This window comes from Lampris incognitus, chromosome 8, assembly GCF_029633865.1.
Source record: "Lampris incognitus isolate fLamInc1 chromosome 8, fLamInc1.hap2, whole genome shotgun sequence".
Classification (NCBI taxonomy): Eukaryota; Metazoa; Chordata; class Actinopteri; order Lampriformes; family Lampridae; genus Lampris; species Lampris incognitus.
In genome coordinates this window covers 36,566,844-36,582,008 of record NC_079218.1, presented here as the reverse complement: position 1 = coordinate 36,582,008, position 15,165 = coordinate 36,566,844, and the positions used below count along the sequence as shown (strand labels likewise).

Below are 15,165 nucleotides of genomic sequence, written 5' to 3'. Positions count from 1 at the left end.
AGGTTAAAAACCATCTAAAGGTCAGGCTTGTCTTGGTGTTCTGTGATGTTAGCAAAGCAGGATAAACACAGCTGCAGCTAATAACATTAATGATGGCTGTGTTGATGTAGGTGTACCAAAGAATCAGCATTGACAGTGCTATTGATCATTGTTGGTGCTGGCTCTTTCTGTCTTTGTCTGTCTGTCAGTGCTGATCGGTTATTAGCAGATGTCAGCAAACAAACTAAAATGGTATAGGGTTGAGTAACTCTTTAAATTATATTTTTGCGGTTGAGAAGTACACTGACTTGCCAGTTTCTGGCATAACGGTGGCCCAGTGGTTCGCACTGTTGCTTCACAGCAAGAAGGTCCTGGGTTCGAACCCCAGGCCATCCCAGATCCTTTCTGTGTGGAGTTTGCTTGTTCTCCCCGTGTCTGTGTGGGTTTCCTCCAGGTGCTCCGGTTTCCTCTCACCATCAAAAAGACATGCATGTGAGGGTTAATACTCCTGTCTGTGCCCCTGACCAAGGCAATGGATAGAAGAACTGGAGTTGGTTCCCAGGGGCTGCAGCTGCCCACTGCTCCTATACAATAGGATGGGTTAAATGCAGAGAACAAATTCGTTGTAAAACTACAATGACAAAATAAAGTGGCTTTCTATCTTTCTTAGGTACACCCCCACCCATTACACAAATGGTACATTCCAACATGTCATGCATCATGTGACTGTGGTGTGTGGTATAAATCAAGCAGACCAGTGTTTCTAGAACCAGTTGGTGTTCAGTTGAGCATTGGAATGGGTAAAATTAGTGACCTTAGTGACTTTGAATGTGGCATGATAGTTGTTGCTTGGTGTGCCAGTTCTAGCATCTCCCAGATGGCTGTTGTCGTGGGCTTTTTACCCACTAGTTTCAAGTGTTTACTGAGAATGGTGCGAAAAGTATAAAACTACAAATGATTGGTAGTCCTGTGGCCAAAAATAGCTTGTGGGCCAGAGGGGTCAAAGGAGAATAGCGAGAATTGTGCAAGCAGACGGGTCACGACCAGGCAAATCATATCCAAATTCAACATTGGTGTGCAGAGTGTCATCTCAGAATGCACCACCTATTGGACTTTGTCTCAAATGGGCTACAACAGCCGAAGACCATGTCAGCTGCTGATGTTGTCACTGAAGAACAAGAAAGGCTGTTTCCATGGGGCACAGGAGCATCAAAACTGAACTGCTGAGTGGAAAAAAGTTGCCTGGTCACATGAATTCAGGTTCCTTTTACATCATGCTGATGGAAGGGTTGGAATTACGGCACTTACAGCATGGTGGCCCAGTGGTTAGCGCTGTCGCCTCACAGCAAGAAGGTCCTGGGTTTTAAACCCTGGGGTTGTTCAACCTTTTGGGTCATCCCAGGTCGTCCTCTGTGTGGAGTTTGCATGTTCTCTCTGTGTCTGTGGTGAGTTTTCTCCGGGTGCTGCTGTTTCCCCCATCATAAGACATGCATGGTAGGGTTTATACTCCTGTTTGTGCCCCTGACCGAGGCATGGCAAGACGAACTGGAGTTGGTTCCCGGGCGCTGCATGGTGGCTGCCCACTGCTCCTAGCTACACAGCTAGCATGGGTTAAATGCAGAGAAAGAATTGCACCACGGGGATTAGTAAAGTAGTAAAAAAAAAAAAGAATTTGGCATGAGCAACATGAGTCAGTGGAGCCATCCAGTTTGATGTCAACAGCACAGGCCAGTTGTGTGGGGGATGTTTTCCTGGCACACATTAGGGCCCCTGATACCCATTGAAAAATGTCAGAACAGCATGGCATATGTGAACATTGTTGCCGACTGAGTTCATCCCTTCATGGCTACAGTTTATCCACACTTGGATGGATAAACAGCAAGATAATGTACCATGTCACAAGGCATATGTCGTCACTCAATGGTTCCAGGAACATCACAGCGAGTTTTCATTGCTTCAATGGCCTGCACAGTTCGCTTATCTCAACCCCATGTTTAGGATGAGGTGGAAAGGGCTGTTCACATTAAGACTGTGCAGCCATGCAATTTGCAGCAACATCGCAATGCCAGTAATTTCCACATGGTACAGCAATCCTGGACAATGCCTACAGCATCTTGTAGAATTCATGAATGTTGACTGCTGAATGTGACTATTGAATTTTAAGTCAGAGAATGAGGCAGTAATATGTTTTCTACTCTTTAATGTGAGTTCAGTTATCCCATTATAAGGGGATGCTCCTGTGGTGCAAGTGAGACACTTGCTAGCATATTAGTGTACATTTATCTGATCTAGCTAGCGACTCTCGGGGATGCCAACAGTAATTTTTCTTATAGCAGTTAGCAACATTGCCTACCACTACCTCACAATGGTGTTCCACACCAGTTGCCAAAGCCAACAATAGTCACCTTTTTAACACAAGTATGGGCGGCATGGTTGCACAGTGGTTAGCGCTGTCGCCTCACAGCAAGAAGGTCCTGGGTTCAAACCCTGGAGACCGGGGTTGTCCAACCTTGGGGGTCATCATCTGTGTGGAGTTTGCATGTTCTCCCCGTGTCTGCGGTGGGTTATCTACAGGTGCTCCAGTTTCCTCCACCATCAAAAAGACATGCATGTTAGGGTTAGTACTCCTGTCTGTGTCCTTGACCGAGGCATGGCAAGACAAACTGGAGTTGGTCCCCGGGTGCTGCACGGCGGCTGCCCACTGCTCCTAGCTATACAGCTAGGATGGGTTAAATGCAGAGCGTAATTTCCCCATGGGGATCAATAAAATATCTAAAAAAATCATTATTTGAAGTTATTCAATTGTAAGAGATAATGTAATGAATGTATATTCAGTTTGTCCAAAAATTACTTATGCATGTTGGCCACACAATGTTAGACTAAGCCTACGTAGGCCTATATGACAGAAGAGGACACACCCATGCTTAATGGCCAAACATTAATCATATGTCCATCCTACCTGCTATTACTTTGCAAGTAGTGTAATCCACAATTTACAGTTTTGGGTCCTGTCTATGAAACAGACAAGCTGATATTTTTGTGTCGCTGTGTGCATCTACTTTTATTAGTTTACTTGAAACTGTTTAATGGTGATGTTTGATTTTGTCAGAACAGCCAAGATGACAAAAAGCCTGTAGGCTATTAAGACAGCTCCCACTGAGTTTTTGATCAGCCTACATCTAACGACTTGGGCAACGGGGGCGTGCACCGACTGAGAACTGAGGTAAAACTCATGATTTTATTCTGACATTGGAGCGCAGTGGTTAGTGCGGTCACCTCACAGCAAGACAGTCCTGGGTTCGAGCCCTGGGGTAGTCCAACCTTGGTGGGTCATCCCGGGTTGTCCTCTGTGTGGAATTTGCATGTTCTTCCAGTGTCTGCGTGGGTTTCCTCCGGGGGCTCCGGTTTCCTCCCACAGTCCAAAGACATGTAAGTCAGGTAAATCGGCCATACTAAATTGTTCCTTGGTATGTGTGTGTGTTTGTGTGTGTGTGTGTGTGTGTGTGTGGGCCCTGTGATGGCCTGGCGGCTTGTCCAGGGTGTCTCCCCGCCTGCTGCCCAATGACTGCTGGAATAGGCTCCAGTATCCCTGCGACCCTGAGAGCAGGATAAGCGGTTCAGATGATGGATGGATGGATGGATACTTGAAACTGATTGAGGGCTGATTAAGGTAAAACTAGTCAACCTCATGTGATGATATCAATTCAAGATACCTAAATATTACATACACACAGGGCTCCAGCAAAACAGTGGGCCGTGTGCTAACGAAGCTATTTGGGGTAGGGGGCAAGGAGATGGAGCAGAATGATGAGGTTTAGACAACACATTAGCTAGGCTCATCTTTAAGCTCTAATTCTTGTGCAGAACTCTGCTGAATTGGCCATTTTAGCCCTCTTTTTTTATCGAGCAGTCCGTCCTCTGCATAAGATACAGACAATACTTGTGGGCATCAATTAGTTTTCTGTTCCACATTAACATTTTACATCAATACACAGACCACATGATGGCTGAAGACTTGAAAATGTTTATTGACTTTATATGGACGTTAAGGAAGAGTCGATGTAAAGAAATACATAAGAGAAAAGCAGAGCAAACAAGATTACAGTACTGAAGAAATTATTTAACCAACATCCCATACTTTATTGCGTTCATTGTAGTGTTAAACCTGCCTGCATCACTTTCACCTTATTACATTGATCTGTACTATGCAAACAATTTAATCCACCTACTTCCCAAGTAGATTTATCAAAATTAAAACGTTCAAAATGGCCATCATAACATACATGTTTAAGTGCAGAACAGAAAAAAATTATCAAATCTGCAATAACATCTGTTAGTCTCGACTACCGGCCTTTTCAGTGACCTTATCCAGGGACATCCATCCTTAGCTACACTTATATTTTCCACTTTTAGCCATGATGTCATTTGTAAACATTACTTGAAAAAAAAATGCATGTTCAATTTTTGCACCACTAGTGTGAAATCAATTGCAAAATGTTTCAGGTACACTTATATCCACGAGTACAGTGGTGAATTACAAGTTGGTCTCCTGGGTGCACAAAATTATTCTGTTTCCACCAACGATGAGTTTCCATTAAGCACTTCCTACCTGTCCCTTTCTTTTTCTTTCTTTTTTTTAAAATCCCTCAACACTATAGAATAAAAGACAAAGCAGGTGGACCTTCAGAGAGAAGTGACAACATTCAGGATAGGACTCTCGTTATTATACAGCAAAAACTATTTTGTTAAGCAAACCATGCTTGAAACCAGTCAAGCATTGATGTAAAAGTTACTTTAATACAATGGTAATATTTTGCTATGCCATCTGAGCACCACGGTTTAGTTTGTAAAGAATAGACTGTACATTTACAATACTGTGTATTATTGCACAAATAATTCTGTGGATCTCCCATTTTTAATGCAAGGTCAGATATCTGGTAGGGTATGTATTGAGTTTCTGTTTTGGGCGGCCCTGTGATGGCCTGGCGGCCTGTCCAGGGTGTCACCCTGCCTGCCGCCCAGTGACTGCTGGGATAGGCACCAGCATCCCTGTGACCCTGAGAGCAGGATAAGCGGTTTGGATAATGGATGGATGATACATTTATGAAGATATTGACAGAAAACCCCTCTTTTCAACTTCTCCTGGTTGCTGTCCTAAACCTAAACCTGACATTAGTGTAATGCTCTGAGGAGAGCAGCAAACATGGGTACTATAATGGGTAATAAATGCACCACAACATTATTCCCCTTATAAGCATGTGCAAACATGGAACTCTCTCTCGCCTCATCTAAAATGGCTGGAAATGTGCATATCTGTTAGAAGTCACTTAAACATTGTTAAAGCAGTCATAGAAAGGGAAAAAAAATTACACTGGCAAGAAAATACAAAAGTTTCTACTATATAAGCGCTTAAAATGTTCTTGGCAGACATCTCTAGTAGTAATGCTAGTAGCACTTGAAAGCCCAAATATCCTTTCTGAACTCCCTCAGTGGGTTCAGATGGTGTCTGTGCAGAAAGTGAGTTTTTTTCGTGTTTGATGATAGGAAAACTATTACCTAGATCTAAATATCTATCTTGTGGATTTTTTTTTTGTGTTGTTGTTGTTGTTCATAAAAAGTATTTTTGAGAATCCAACAGAGACTGTCACAAGAGTTGCATATATCTAAGCACTGAAGCACTTTGCATATTATATTGAGGCACACTACCATAAAAGGCTTAGGAATAAGTACACGTACTGCTGTTCTAGGCTTGAAAATACGTAATTGTAAACGTGACATAGGTGTGAGTAACATGGCACAATAAGGGTGGACAAATGCTAAAAATTGGTTTATAACTGATATTTGATTAAAACAAAGAACTAAACATTACAACAAAACAAAACAAAATGTGTTATTGCTAGTTCTCTTTCACATGTATAGAAATGGAATGCAACAAAAATGCCTCAACTAAAAAAAGAGTACCTATAAATAAGACTTATTAAATATAAAAGTGATTTTTTTTTTTATCCTTATCATAATTTTTTAAAAAGGGGTGTGAAATGAAAGAACTTTCAGTACCTATGGTTTCTTGCTCAGATAATTTGAGGGGATCCAGCCCTCCATTTCCTCACTTACATTTTTACAGAACCACCAACCACTGCTGCTTTTTTCCAGAACCTCAAACACTGTGCCTAACTTGAAGCTGGATGTTTGCTCATCGCCTTCAAAGTCCGCCACAGCCAGATACAGCTCATCCTTACTGGGCTCCTTGATCAAAGGAGGAAGCTTGTCCCTGGGAGGGCCTGGCTTCTCACTCTTCACCTGTGGTTTGGGAGGGATAGGGACTTTAACCTTGGGCTCTTCTCTCTCCTTGTCTCTAGCAGGGGGTGGGGCAAATGCTTTGGGTTTAGGTGGAGGGGGTCTGCCAAGTGGGGGCGGTCCAGAGGCGGACTTCGGGACATCTTGGGCTTCCTTCAGGGCTTGTGGAGGTTTGGTCTCAGTTGGGCTGGATGGGTCGGTCTTCTTTGGAGGAGGAGGTCTCCTTGGAGCCAAGGCAGGTGGTCTCTGGGGGGCCTCTTTATGTGGAGGCACAAGCGGTTTTGCAGGGGGTGGTGAGCTCTCGTTGCCATGACCATTGAGTTGTTTTGGTGGGAACCTTGGTTCATCAGTGAATTTGCCATTATTGAGAGGAAAGGCATGGCTGGGGGGAGAACTGGGAGGTGAGCCGTGGTGGGAGTCGTTTAGTCCTGAGGCGCCATTCTGTTGGTTTGTTTCTAGTGATCCAGAGCCCACTTCTGTTGGCTTTGCAGGCCTCAGCTTACTCCTCAGGTTGGTGATGTCCAATTTGTTCTCTGCTGGTGGTTCTGGTTTGGCAGCTGGAGTAGGTTTGGGCCGGATCATTGGTTTGGGCTTAATAAACATTGCTGGGCCAGATGCCTCCATTTTCTCCTCAGGCAGGTCTGGTTTGGGTTTTGGTGGCTGTTTAGGGACAGGCTTCAGGTTAAACTTCTTCACCTCCTTAGCAGAGATCTTGTGGCCACATTCAAGCCCCATCTCATTCCTCAGATGAAGAGCCTTGTTCTTGTCCTCTTTCTTGGGCTCTGGTGGTTTCTCTGGTTTGAACAGGGGTGCCTTGGGAGTAACCAGGGGCATGATAACTCCTGGGGTTGGTGGTTTTGGTGGGAGAGGTTTGGAGAGATCAGACCTCGGTTTCTCTGCTACCTCCAATTCAAAGCTCTTATGAATGGACTCTCTGCGAGGAGGAAGGGCTGGTTTCTCCTCTGCTGGAGGGGCCGAGGGAGCCGGAGGTAAGGGCCCTGAGAAGACGGATGCCCCTTTGCTAGCAGTGGACTTCCAGTCTCTGAGCTTGGGACGGGCAGAGGACTCTACGGCAGATGGCTCATCTGGTAAAGGCTTAGACCAGCTGTCATCTGTGGCCGAGACGCTTAATGAAATAGCAAGGTCCAGCTTCTCCATCTCATTGGGCAGAGGGGCCAGGAAGTTGGGTCGCAAAGCACTGCTGGTCTTCTTGTATTTGTCAATAAAGGTTGCTGGGGCCCAACCCTCTTTTTCGTCAATCTGGATGTACCACCAACCACTTCCATTCTTCTCAATAACCTGGTAGGAAGAGGAGGAGGAAATGTCATCCTATTAGTCTTTTAACTTGTGTTTTTTTTCCAAGTGAAAAGAGTGTTTCAATAAGAAAACATCCTTATTGTTTTCAAGATATTATTTTCAATTTAGTAAAAAAATCTCACCTCTACTTTAACACCAGCGTGGAAGCTAATACCATCTGGGATGGTGGTCTGGAAGTCTGCTATAGTGTAGAACTCTTCCTCTACTTGCGGAGGGGTGGGTGGCTTGGGCAGGTTTGCGCCACGCGGCTATGGAATGTATGGTACACACAGAGATGGCATGGAAGATGGAGAAATGAGAGACGGGAAAACAGAAGAACTGCATTGTCGTGGAGGAGGAGTAACACTAAAGCATCAAGGTTATCTCATGGAAAACAAAATGCTGCATACCAAACCAATAAAAAACCCAGTTGGTTCAAATGGGGAGCATTCTGCATGGGTTGCACTTACAATGGTGAGATCCCTACGTGGAGGAGGCCTCTGCCTGGATCCAACCTCTGGAAAACAGAAAAGGCACACAAACAATTAGGAGGTATTTCTTGTAATTTCACATGAGCAACACATACCACAAATGAGCAAGACCTATCACAATCCTTGGATATGCAAGTCTTAACAGGATTCTTGCATACCTTACATTTTTTCATTTTCAGTTTACTTTGTTTTCATTTTGTTCCACTGGATTTTGAGATTTAACTTTGTTTAAAGCGTAGAGAAATAAGTCTAGTGCAGAAAATTATTCCTTGTAATAAAGTATTTCAACACATGAAATGTCAATGGATTTAAAATTAAAATGTTTAGGCGCTTAAAAATACTTTTTAACATGTAGTAAGTAGAATGGCATAGATCCCTGGCATTATTTAATCACAGGTTAAATGTTTAGATCTAAAGAGACAACTGAAATGGAGATGATATATATATATATATATATATATATATATACACTACCGTTCAAAAGTTTGGGATCACATTGAAATGTCCATATTTTTGAAGGAAAAGCACTGTACTTTTCAATGAAGATAACTTTAAACTAGTCTTAACTTTAAAGAAATACACTCTATACATTGCTAATGTGGTAAATGACTATTCTAGCTGCAAATGTCTGGTTTTTGGTGCAATATCTACATAGGTGTATAGAGGCCCATTTCAAGCAACTATCACTCCAGTGTTCTAATGGTACAATGTGTTTGCTCATTGGCTCAGAAGGCTAATTGATGATTAGAAAACCCTTGTGCAATCATGTTCACACATCTGAAAACAGTTTAGCTCGTTACAGAAGCTACAAAACTGACCTTCCTTTGAGCAGATTGAGTTTCCGGAGCATCACATTTGTGGGGTCAATTAAACGCTCAAAATGGCCAGAAAAAGAGAACTTTCATCTGAAACTCGACAGTCTATTCTTGTTCTTAGAAATGAAGGCTATTCCATGCGAGAAATTGCTAAGAAATTGAAGATTTCCTACACCGGTGTGTACTACTCCCTTCAGAGGACAGCACAAACAGGCTCTAACCAGAGTAGAAAAAGAAGTGGGAGGCCGCGTTGCACAACTGAGCAAGAAGATAAGTACATTAGAGTCTCTAGTTTGAGAAACAAGACGCCTCACAGGTCCCCAACTGGCATCTTCATTAAATAGTACCCGCAAAACACCAGTGTCAACATCTACAGTGAAGAGGCGGCTGCGGGATTCTGGGCTTCAGGGCAGAGTGGCAAAGAAAAAGCCATATCTGAGACTGACCAATAAAAGAAAAAGATTAAGATGGGCAAAAGAACACAGACATTGGACAGAGGAAGACTGGAAAAAAGTGTTGTGGACGGATGAATCCAAGTTTGAGGTGTTTGGATCACAAAGAAGAACGTTTGTGAGACGCAGAACAAATGAAAAGATGCTGGAAGAATGCCTGACGCCATCTGTTAAGCATGGTGGAGGTAATGTGATGGTCTGGGGTTGCTTTGGTGCTGGTAAGGTGGGAGATTTGTACAGGGTAAAAGGGATTCTGAATAAGGAAGGCTATCACTCCATTTTGCAACGCCATGCCATACCCAGTGGACAGCGCTTGATTGGAGCCAATTTCATCCTACAACAGGACAATGACCCTAAACACACCTCCAAATTGTGCAAGAACTATTTAGAGCAGAAGCAGGCAGCTGGTATTCTATCGGTAATGGAGTGGCCAGCGCAGTCACCAGATCTGAACCCCATTGAGCTGTTGTGGGAGCAGCTTGACCGTATGGTACGCAAGAAGTGCCCATCCAACCAATCCAACTTGTGGGAGCTGCTTCTGGAAGCGTGGGGTGCAATTTCTCCAGATTACCTCAACAAATTAACAGCTAGAATGCCAAAGGTCTGCAATGCTGTAATTGCTGCAAATGGAGGATTCTTTGACGAAAGCAAAGTTTGATGTAAAAAAAATCTTATTTCAAACACAAATCATTATTTCTAACCTTGTCAATGTCTTGACTCTATTTTCTATTCATTTCACAACATATGGTGGTGAATAAGTGTGACTTTTCATGGAAAACACAAAATTGTTTGGGTGATCCCAAACTTTTGAACGGTAGTGTATATATATATATAGCGTTTTTTTCCAAAACTGTCAATGGTGTTGAGTGCTCGACTAATGAGGAGCGGAATATTAACACGGATACAGGAAAAAAAGATTTTAATACATTGCAGTACAGAGGCCTGTTTCGTAAGTCTCGCACTCATCAGCTGCTAATGTTTTTTTTTTCACAAAGAGTCATACAGTAACGTTGCCCAGCGTCACGCCCCTAATTTCGGTTGGACAGCAACCAATCAGATGGGGAAACATGTTTTGGGGCGTGACGCTGGGCAACGTAACTGTATGATTCTTTGTGAAAAAAACATTGGCAGCTGATGAGTGCGAGATGCACGAAACAGGCCTGTACTGCAATGTATTAAAATCTCTTTTCCTGTCTCCGTGTTGGGATATATCTAAGTCCAAATCAAAAGAAGCTGAACTCTTTTATTTAATATCCTTACTGCGCTTGTTATCAGGGAAAGGTGAAAGTTTGTTGTCCTTCTGGCTGTTGTTCTGTTTGGAAGACCCGTCCAGATCATTTGTGCTGGCATGGGCTGCAGCACCAGCCGACTGCTTTTGAGCCTGAATGTCAACCTTCTTCAGGTAGGATGCCGGGGCCCAGCCCTCACGTCCTTCATACCTGGACGAAGTAGAGATGTATTTAAAGTCACTGGCTTCAGTGTTTACAGAAATAAGATGAAAAAAAGGCATAGGCACAGTAAGACTAAGTAGAATCGCTCTGACTCTATTCGCTCTATTTACCAATAACAGGATGTGATGAACTAACCTATGTGCCATACTCGAGAGTGAGCAGTCACACTAATGACTAACTCAGACAAAAATAAATAAATAAATAAAAGAGTATCTATTTAGGTTTAATCTGATACAGAGAGGACATCAGGCTACGCCGTCACAAATCTGTGTCCTGTCTCACAGGCAAAGTCATTTAGTAGACCTAAACCAGCTATTAGATGTTTGAGCCTGTGTGCTGGGATGTCATTGGTCTTATCAGAAAAGACATCTTCATTAACTGTTGTTTCACTGACTTAGGCCCACACCTACTCAACAGCGCAATCCAGTGTCCTGGAACTACATTTACTCTCACCAGACTCATCAATGCCTACATTAAGGATAATTCCAATTTCTTTACAATCTGGCTCTTATTTTCATACTTTATTGCCATCGTGCACATTGATTATGATATAATTTTACTCATCAGCTTTATTTTAGAGATCTTGGACATGGGACCACCTCTGGACACAGCTTTATAATGGCGTCTTATGGGGCCACAGAACACGAGTGTCAGACATATTTCACCAAGTCCAATTTAACAGTTATCCAAACCAGGTATTTGGAAGTGAAAACGAAAGTGTAAGATAAAATGTATTACCCAAAATATCCAATAATATCAATAATGGCTCATCACATCACTGACATGCTACGTTCTGGTTCAACTTGCAGGAATGACCGTTTTACTTGCTGTAGTTAGTATTAACCATAAATAAGCTACCTGGCCAGCACAGCTGAGAAATCATAGATGTGGGGACATCATGTGTACAGTCTCTACTACTACTTTTGGCTTGGCTGCTCCCATTAGGGATTGCCGCAGCAGATCATCCATTTCCATCTCTCCCTGTCCTCTGCCACACCAGCCACCTGCATGTCCTCCCTCACAAAATCAAATATGCAGATCATGTCCACAGTCTAACTGATGCAATAGTTTTTTTTTCTTGTTGTTTAAAGGACAGATTTAAGGATTGTTGTAAATCGGTGTCCAGTGGAGTCCTCTATCCAAGATCTCCTGAATAAACCTAATGAGTAAAACGATATAACCGAAGTCACTTAGATAAGCGATGAAACATTTCTCCCACCAAACGTTGTGTCCTGGTGAACTGATTCAACTTTCTGGGATTTCCTTACCTGGATTTTTTGAGCATGCATCAAGACATATCATAACCAATATACACAATAGCAAAAACTACAAAAACAGGACCCAGGTTGTAAAAAAAAAAAAAAGAATTATCCTTTGATTACTGCCTACAAAATATATGGTATTTCCTGGACTATAAGTCACTGGTTTTTTTTTAGTTTTTTTTTTTTTTTTTAATCATCTGGCTGGTCTTGCGACTTATATTCCAAAGCGACTTACACAATGTAATTTTGTCGGACGAATACGCTGCATTTCAACTACGGCCACTAGATGGCTCTGTTTAATCTTATTACTCAACTGAACATACTGTACTGCCCATAGAAATTGAATGAGAGTAGAACGGACATCGAACTGTTAGCTGTGGTCATTTGAGTAGTTCAAAAGAAAATAGAAATGGTTGTTAGTTGTTATGGTGCCAACACACATCATGTCTACTGTCATTCAATTTCTATGGTACCATCATATAAATGCAACTTATACACTTAAACAACCTATATGTTTTGTTTTTTTTCCTCACAACAATGTATTTTTCACTGAGTGCGACTAATTCTCCGGTGCGACTTGTAGTCCGGGAAATACGATACACCTCTCCATAATACTTATAAAATACATATATTGTGATACTGTGGTGAACTTGTAGCCAAGTCTCGATGTGACATCACACATTTTTGATATTAAGGTTGCTAGCGAGACAACCCTGAGGAGGGGTGGCTTTCTAGAATGCACATGATAAGAGGGAAATAAAAAGAAAAGTGTGAGTAAAGGCATTTTCAATGTAACAGTTCACTTACCTGATCTTCCACCAGCCCTCTAAGTTCTTTTGGATCACCTCCACAATCATCCCTCTTTCCAGATCAATCTCATCCTGGTCCCTGGCTGAGTATGGGTAGATCACCGAATACTTTTCCTCTAAGACAGTAGGAAGGAAAATAGTTAAACATGATATGGTTCTTTTTTTTTCTTCCCCTTTTAATTTTAAAACTGCTGGTTCATAAACAGGAAAGCAACAATAAGAGGGGGCGGGGAATCGAACAATAACATGGCTTAAACCAGTTGCACGGGTCATGTAGTTTTTCTAAGTAAAGCCAATTCAATTTACTTACAGCTTTGAGTGGAAAAGATCAAAATCCTACTCTATCCTGAAACCCGGACTGTGTCTAAGTACGATGAAGGATAAGTTATTTGCCCAAACATGGACTGGTTTATGTTAGGACTATGGTTTAAATGAGTCAGAGTTTGAGCAGCATCTTGTGGAGTCAGAAGATGTGAAATTACACACATGTGCAACACATAAACACACAAACATCTTCCACAAACATTAAAAAGTTAGAACTACTCTAGAAATGCAGCCATGACTATAAAAGTCATGTCCTACATGATACGGATTAACTTGTGAGAAGGATTCTTTATATTGCCATCTCTATGTGAACTTCTCAAGGACTACCCACATTATCAAAGCTGGTTATTTGTAGTTATCAAAAAATATTTTTCTCTGTGCATGCAAGAAATAAACACAGTCCACTGTATTTGGCATGCAAGGGTTTAATTTACATGCTCGGATGTCTCATGCCACAAACATGCATACAAACATGGACAAAATGATGATATATGCAAAGGGACACAATTACACACAGATGCAGAAATATCATATAGGGGGAAAAGAAAGGCGTGCGCTCCACCTTGCCCAAAGCCTGTGCTGAATAGATCCCCTAATGTTCTGCGTCGACCCATGTGCCTCGGCAGTGACCAAAATCTCCGAGGCACTGACATCGCAGTACAGTGGGCAGGGTAGGAAATCAGCAGACAGTAAGTGAATGTCATATATGCCATATGGTGGATATATCTGTATTCATTGTCTTCCATTACCAGTGAAAATATTTCCAGTATAAAGAGTCTCCATTGGAACCAAACTCCTGAAACAAACGTGCTATAGCTGAATGAGCCACAGAGGACTAGTCAAAGTCTGTCAGTCATGGTCTTACATGTGGCATTCATGCAAACCTGGAGTGCAGTTTCTTAATGACATGAGTTCCCCTTTCATTCTCACTCACAAACCATGATTTGTGTGCTTGCCAACTTGATAAACAGCCATAAAGCCTAATAACAAAATGAAAGTGTGCCTCTTGATTTAGATTAAAGATGGCATCTCAACCACAGGTAGAAATTCAGCTGACATCTTCTCAGTTATAACTGGTCAGAGATTGGCAGAGAGGGATTTGAGCTGTGTTAATGACTTTGTGAATACACTGGAAAGGCTGCAGACTTCATATGCTCAAATATGGGATTCTGGATCCATCCACATTTCAGCTTAATGGTAAATCTACATAGGAATGGTTAAAAGAAGTGTCTCAGGCCTATTCTCTATATTGCTTTCGTTTAGGTCCAAATAAGCCAGAGTCCCTTCTGACAACCCCCTCCACCACTGTTCTCCTTACTAGGTTGTGTGTTATTCTGGCAATATCAATCAGCAATGCTTACATCTCTTCGTATAAGACGAAAACAGAAGCACTGAAGGAAAAGCTCCATACCTTCTTCCCCTGGCAGAGAGAAGTCATCAGGGTCATCCTGAGCCTCCAGGCAGGTGGCAGGGACCCAGCCCTGGGCATCCTCTGAACTCACAAACCACCACCCTGAGTGAACACAGTGCAAATAAAAACATTTATCCTTAATCACCTGCCTACATATTTGCAAGCAGCGCTCACATATGACCTTAAAGGCTGTGTCACAAAATATACAGGGACACCTGAAGGAATGCAGACAAAGAAACAAGGAAAATTAATAAAAGAACGAAACAGTGAAAACCATAGGTACATAGCCATTATTTTGTTCATTGTGTTGAGTTGGCCCCGCCCGGAGCTGCACCTGAGGAGGAAACACCGAGGGCGGTCTGACAGGATGCGGAAGTGGGGCAGGCTAAGCTAACTGCTAGCCCATGCAGACTGGCAGTTCTGATAACACTGAGTGCAGTCCGGTGGCGGCCTCGCCTGGCGTTGACTCTAGTGTTTTTGGTGTCGTCGTGTGGAGTGCGGGGAGGTGTCTCGAGGGTGTCTGCCTGGGAGAGTTCGCGTTGGATCGGCTGAGGGAGCCAGGTCTGCTGCAACCGGTG

At 42.6% G+C, this 15,165-nt stretch overlaps 1 protein-coding gene across 2 annotated transcripts in view; it reads right to left on the bottom strand.

Annotated features, from left to right (window-relative positions):
* Positions 1 to 3,989: 3,989 nt before the first annotated feature.
* Positions 3,990 to 15,165, bottom strand: part of sh3pxd2b (SH3 and PX domains 2B) — a 74,510-nt gene continuing 63,334 nt past the window's right edge. For both annotated transcript variants that reach the window (XM_056284564.1, XM_056284565.1), the window contains 6 exons: positions 14,588 to 14,689; positions 12,851 to 12,968; positions 10,591 to 10,769; positions 8,043 to 8,089; positions 7,716 to 7,841; positions 3,990 to 7,575 (listed from right to left, as the gene is read on the bottom strand). In XM_056284564.1, coding sequence (XP_056140539.1) covers positions 6,037 to 7,575; positions 7,716 to 7,841; positions 8,043 to 8,089; positions 10,591 to 10,769; positions 12,851 to 12,968; positions 14,588 to 14,689 — 2,111 coding nt within the window. In that variant the 3' untranslated portion in view covers positions 3,990 to 6,036. The remainder of the gene's footprint in view (positions 7,576 to 7,715; positions 7,842 to 8,042; positions 8,090 to 10,590; positions 10,770 to 12,850; positions 12,969 to 14,587; positions 14,690 to 15,165) is intronic.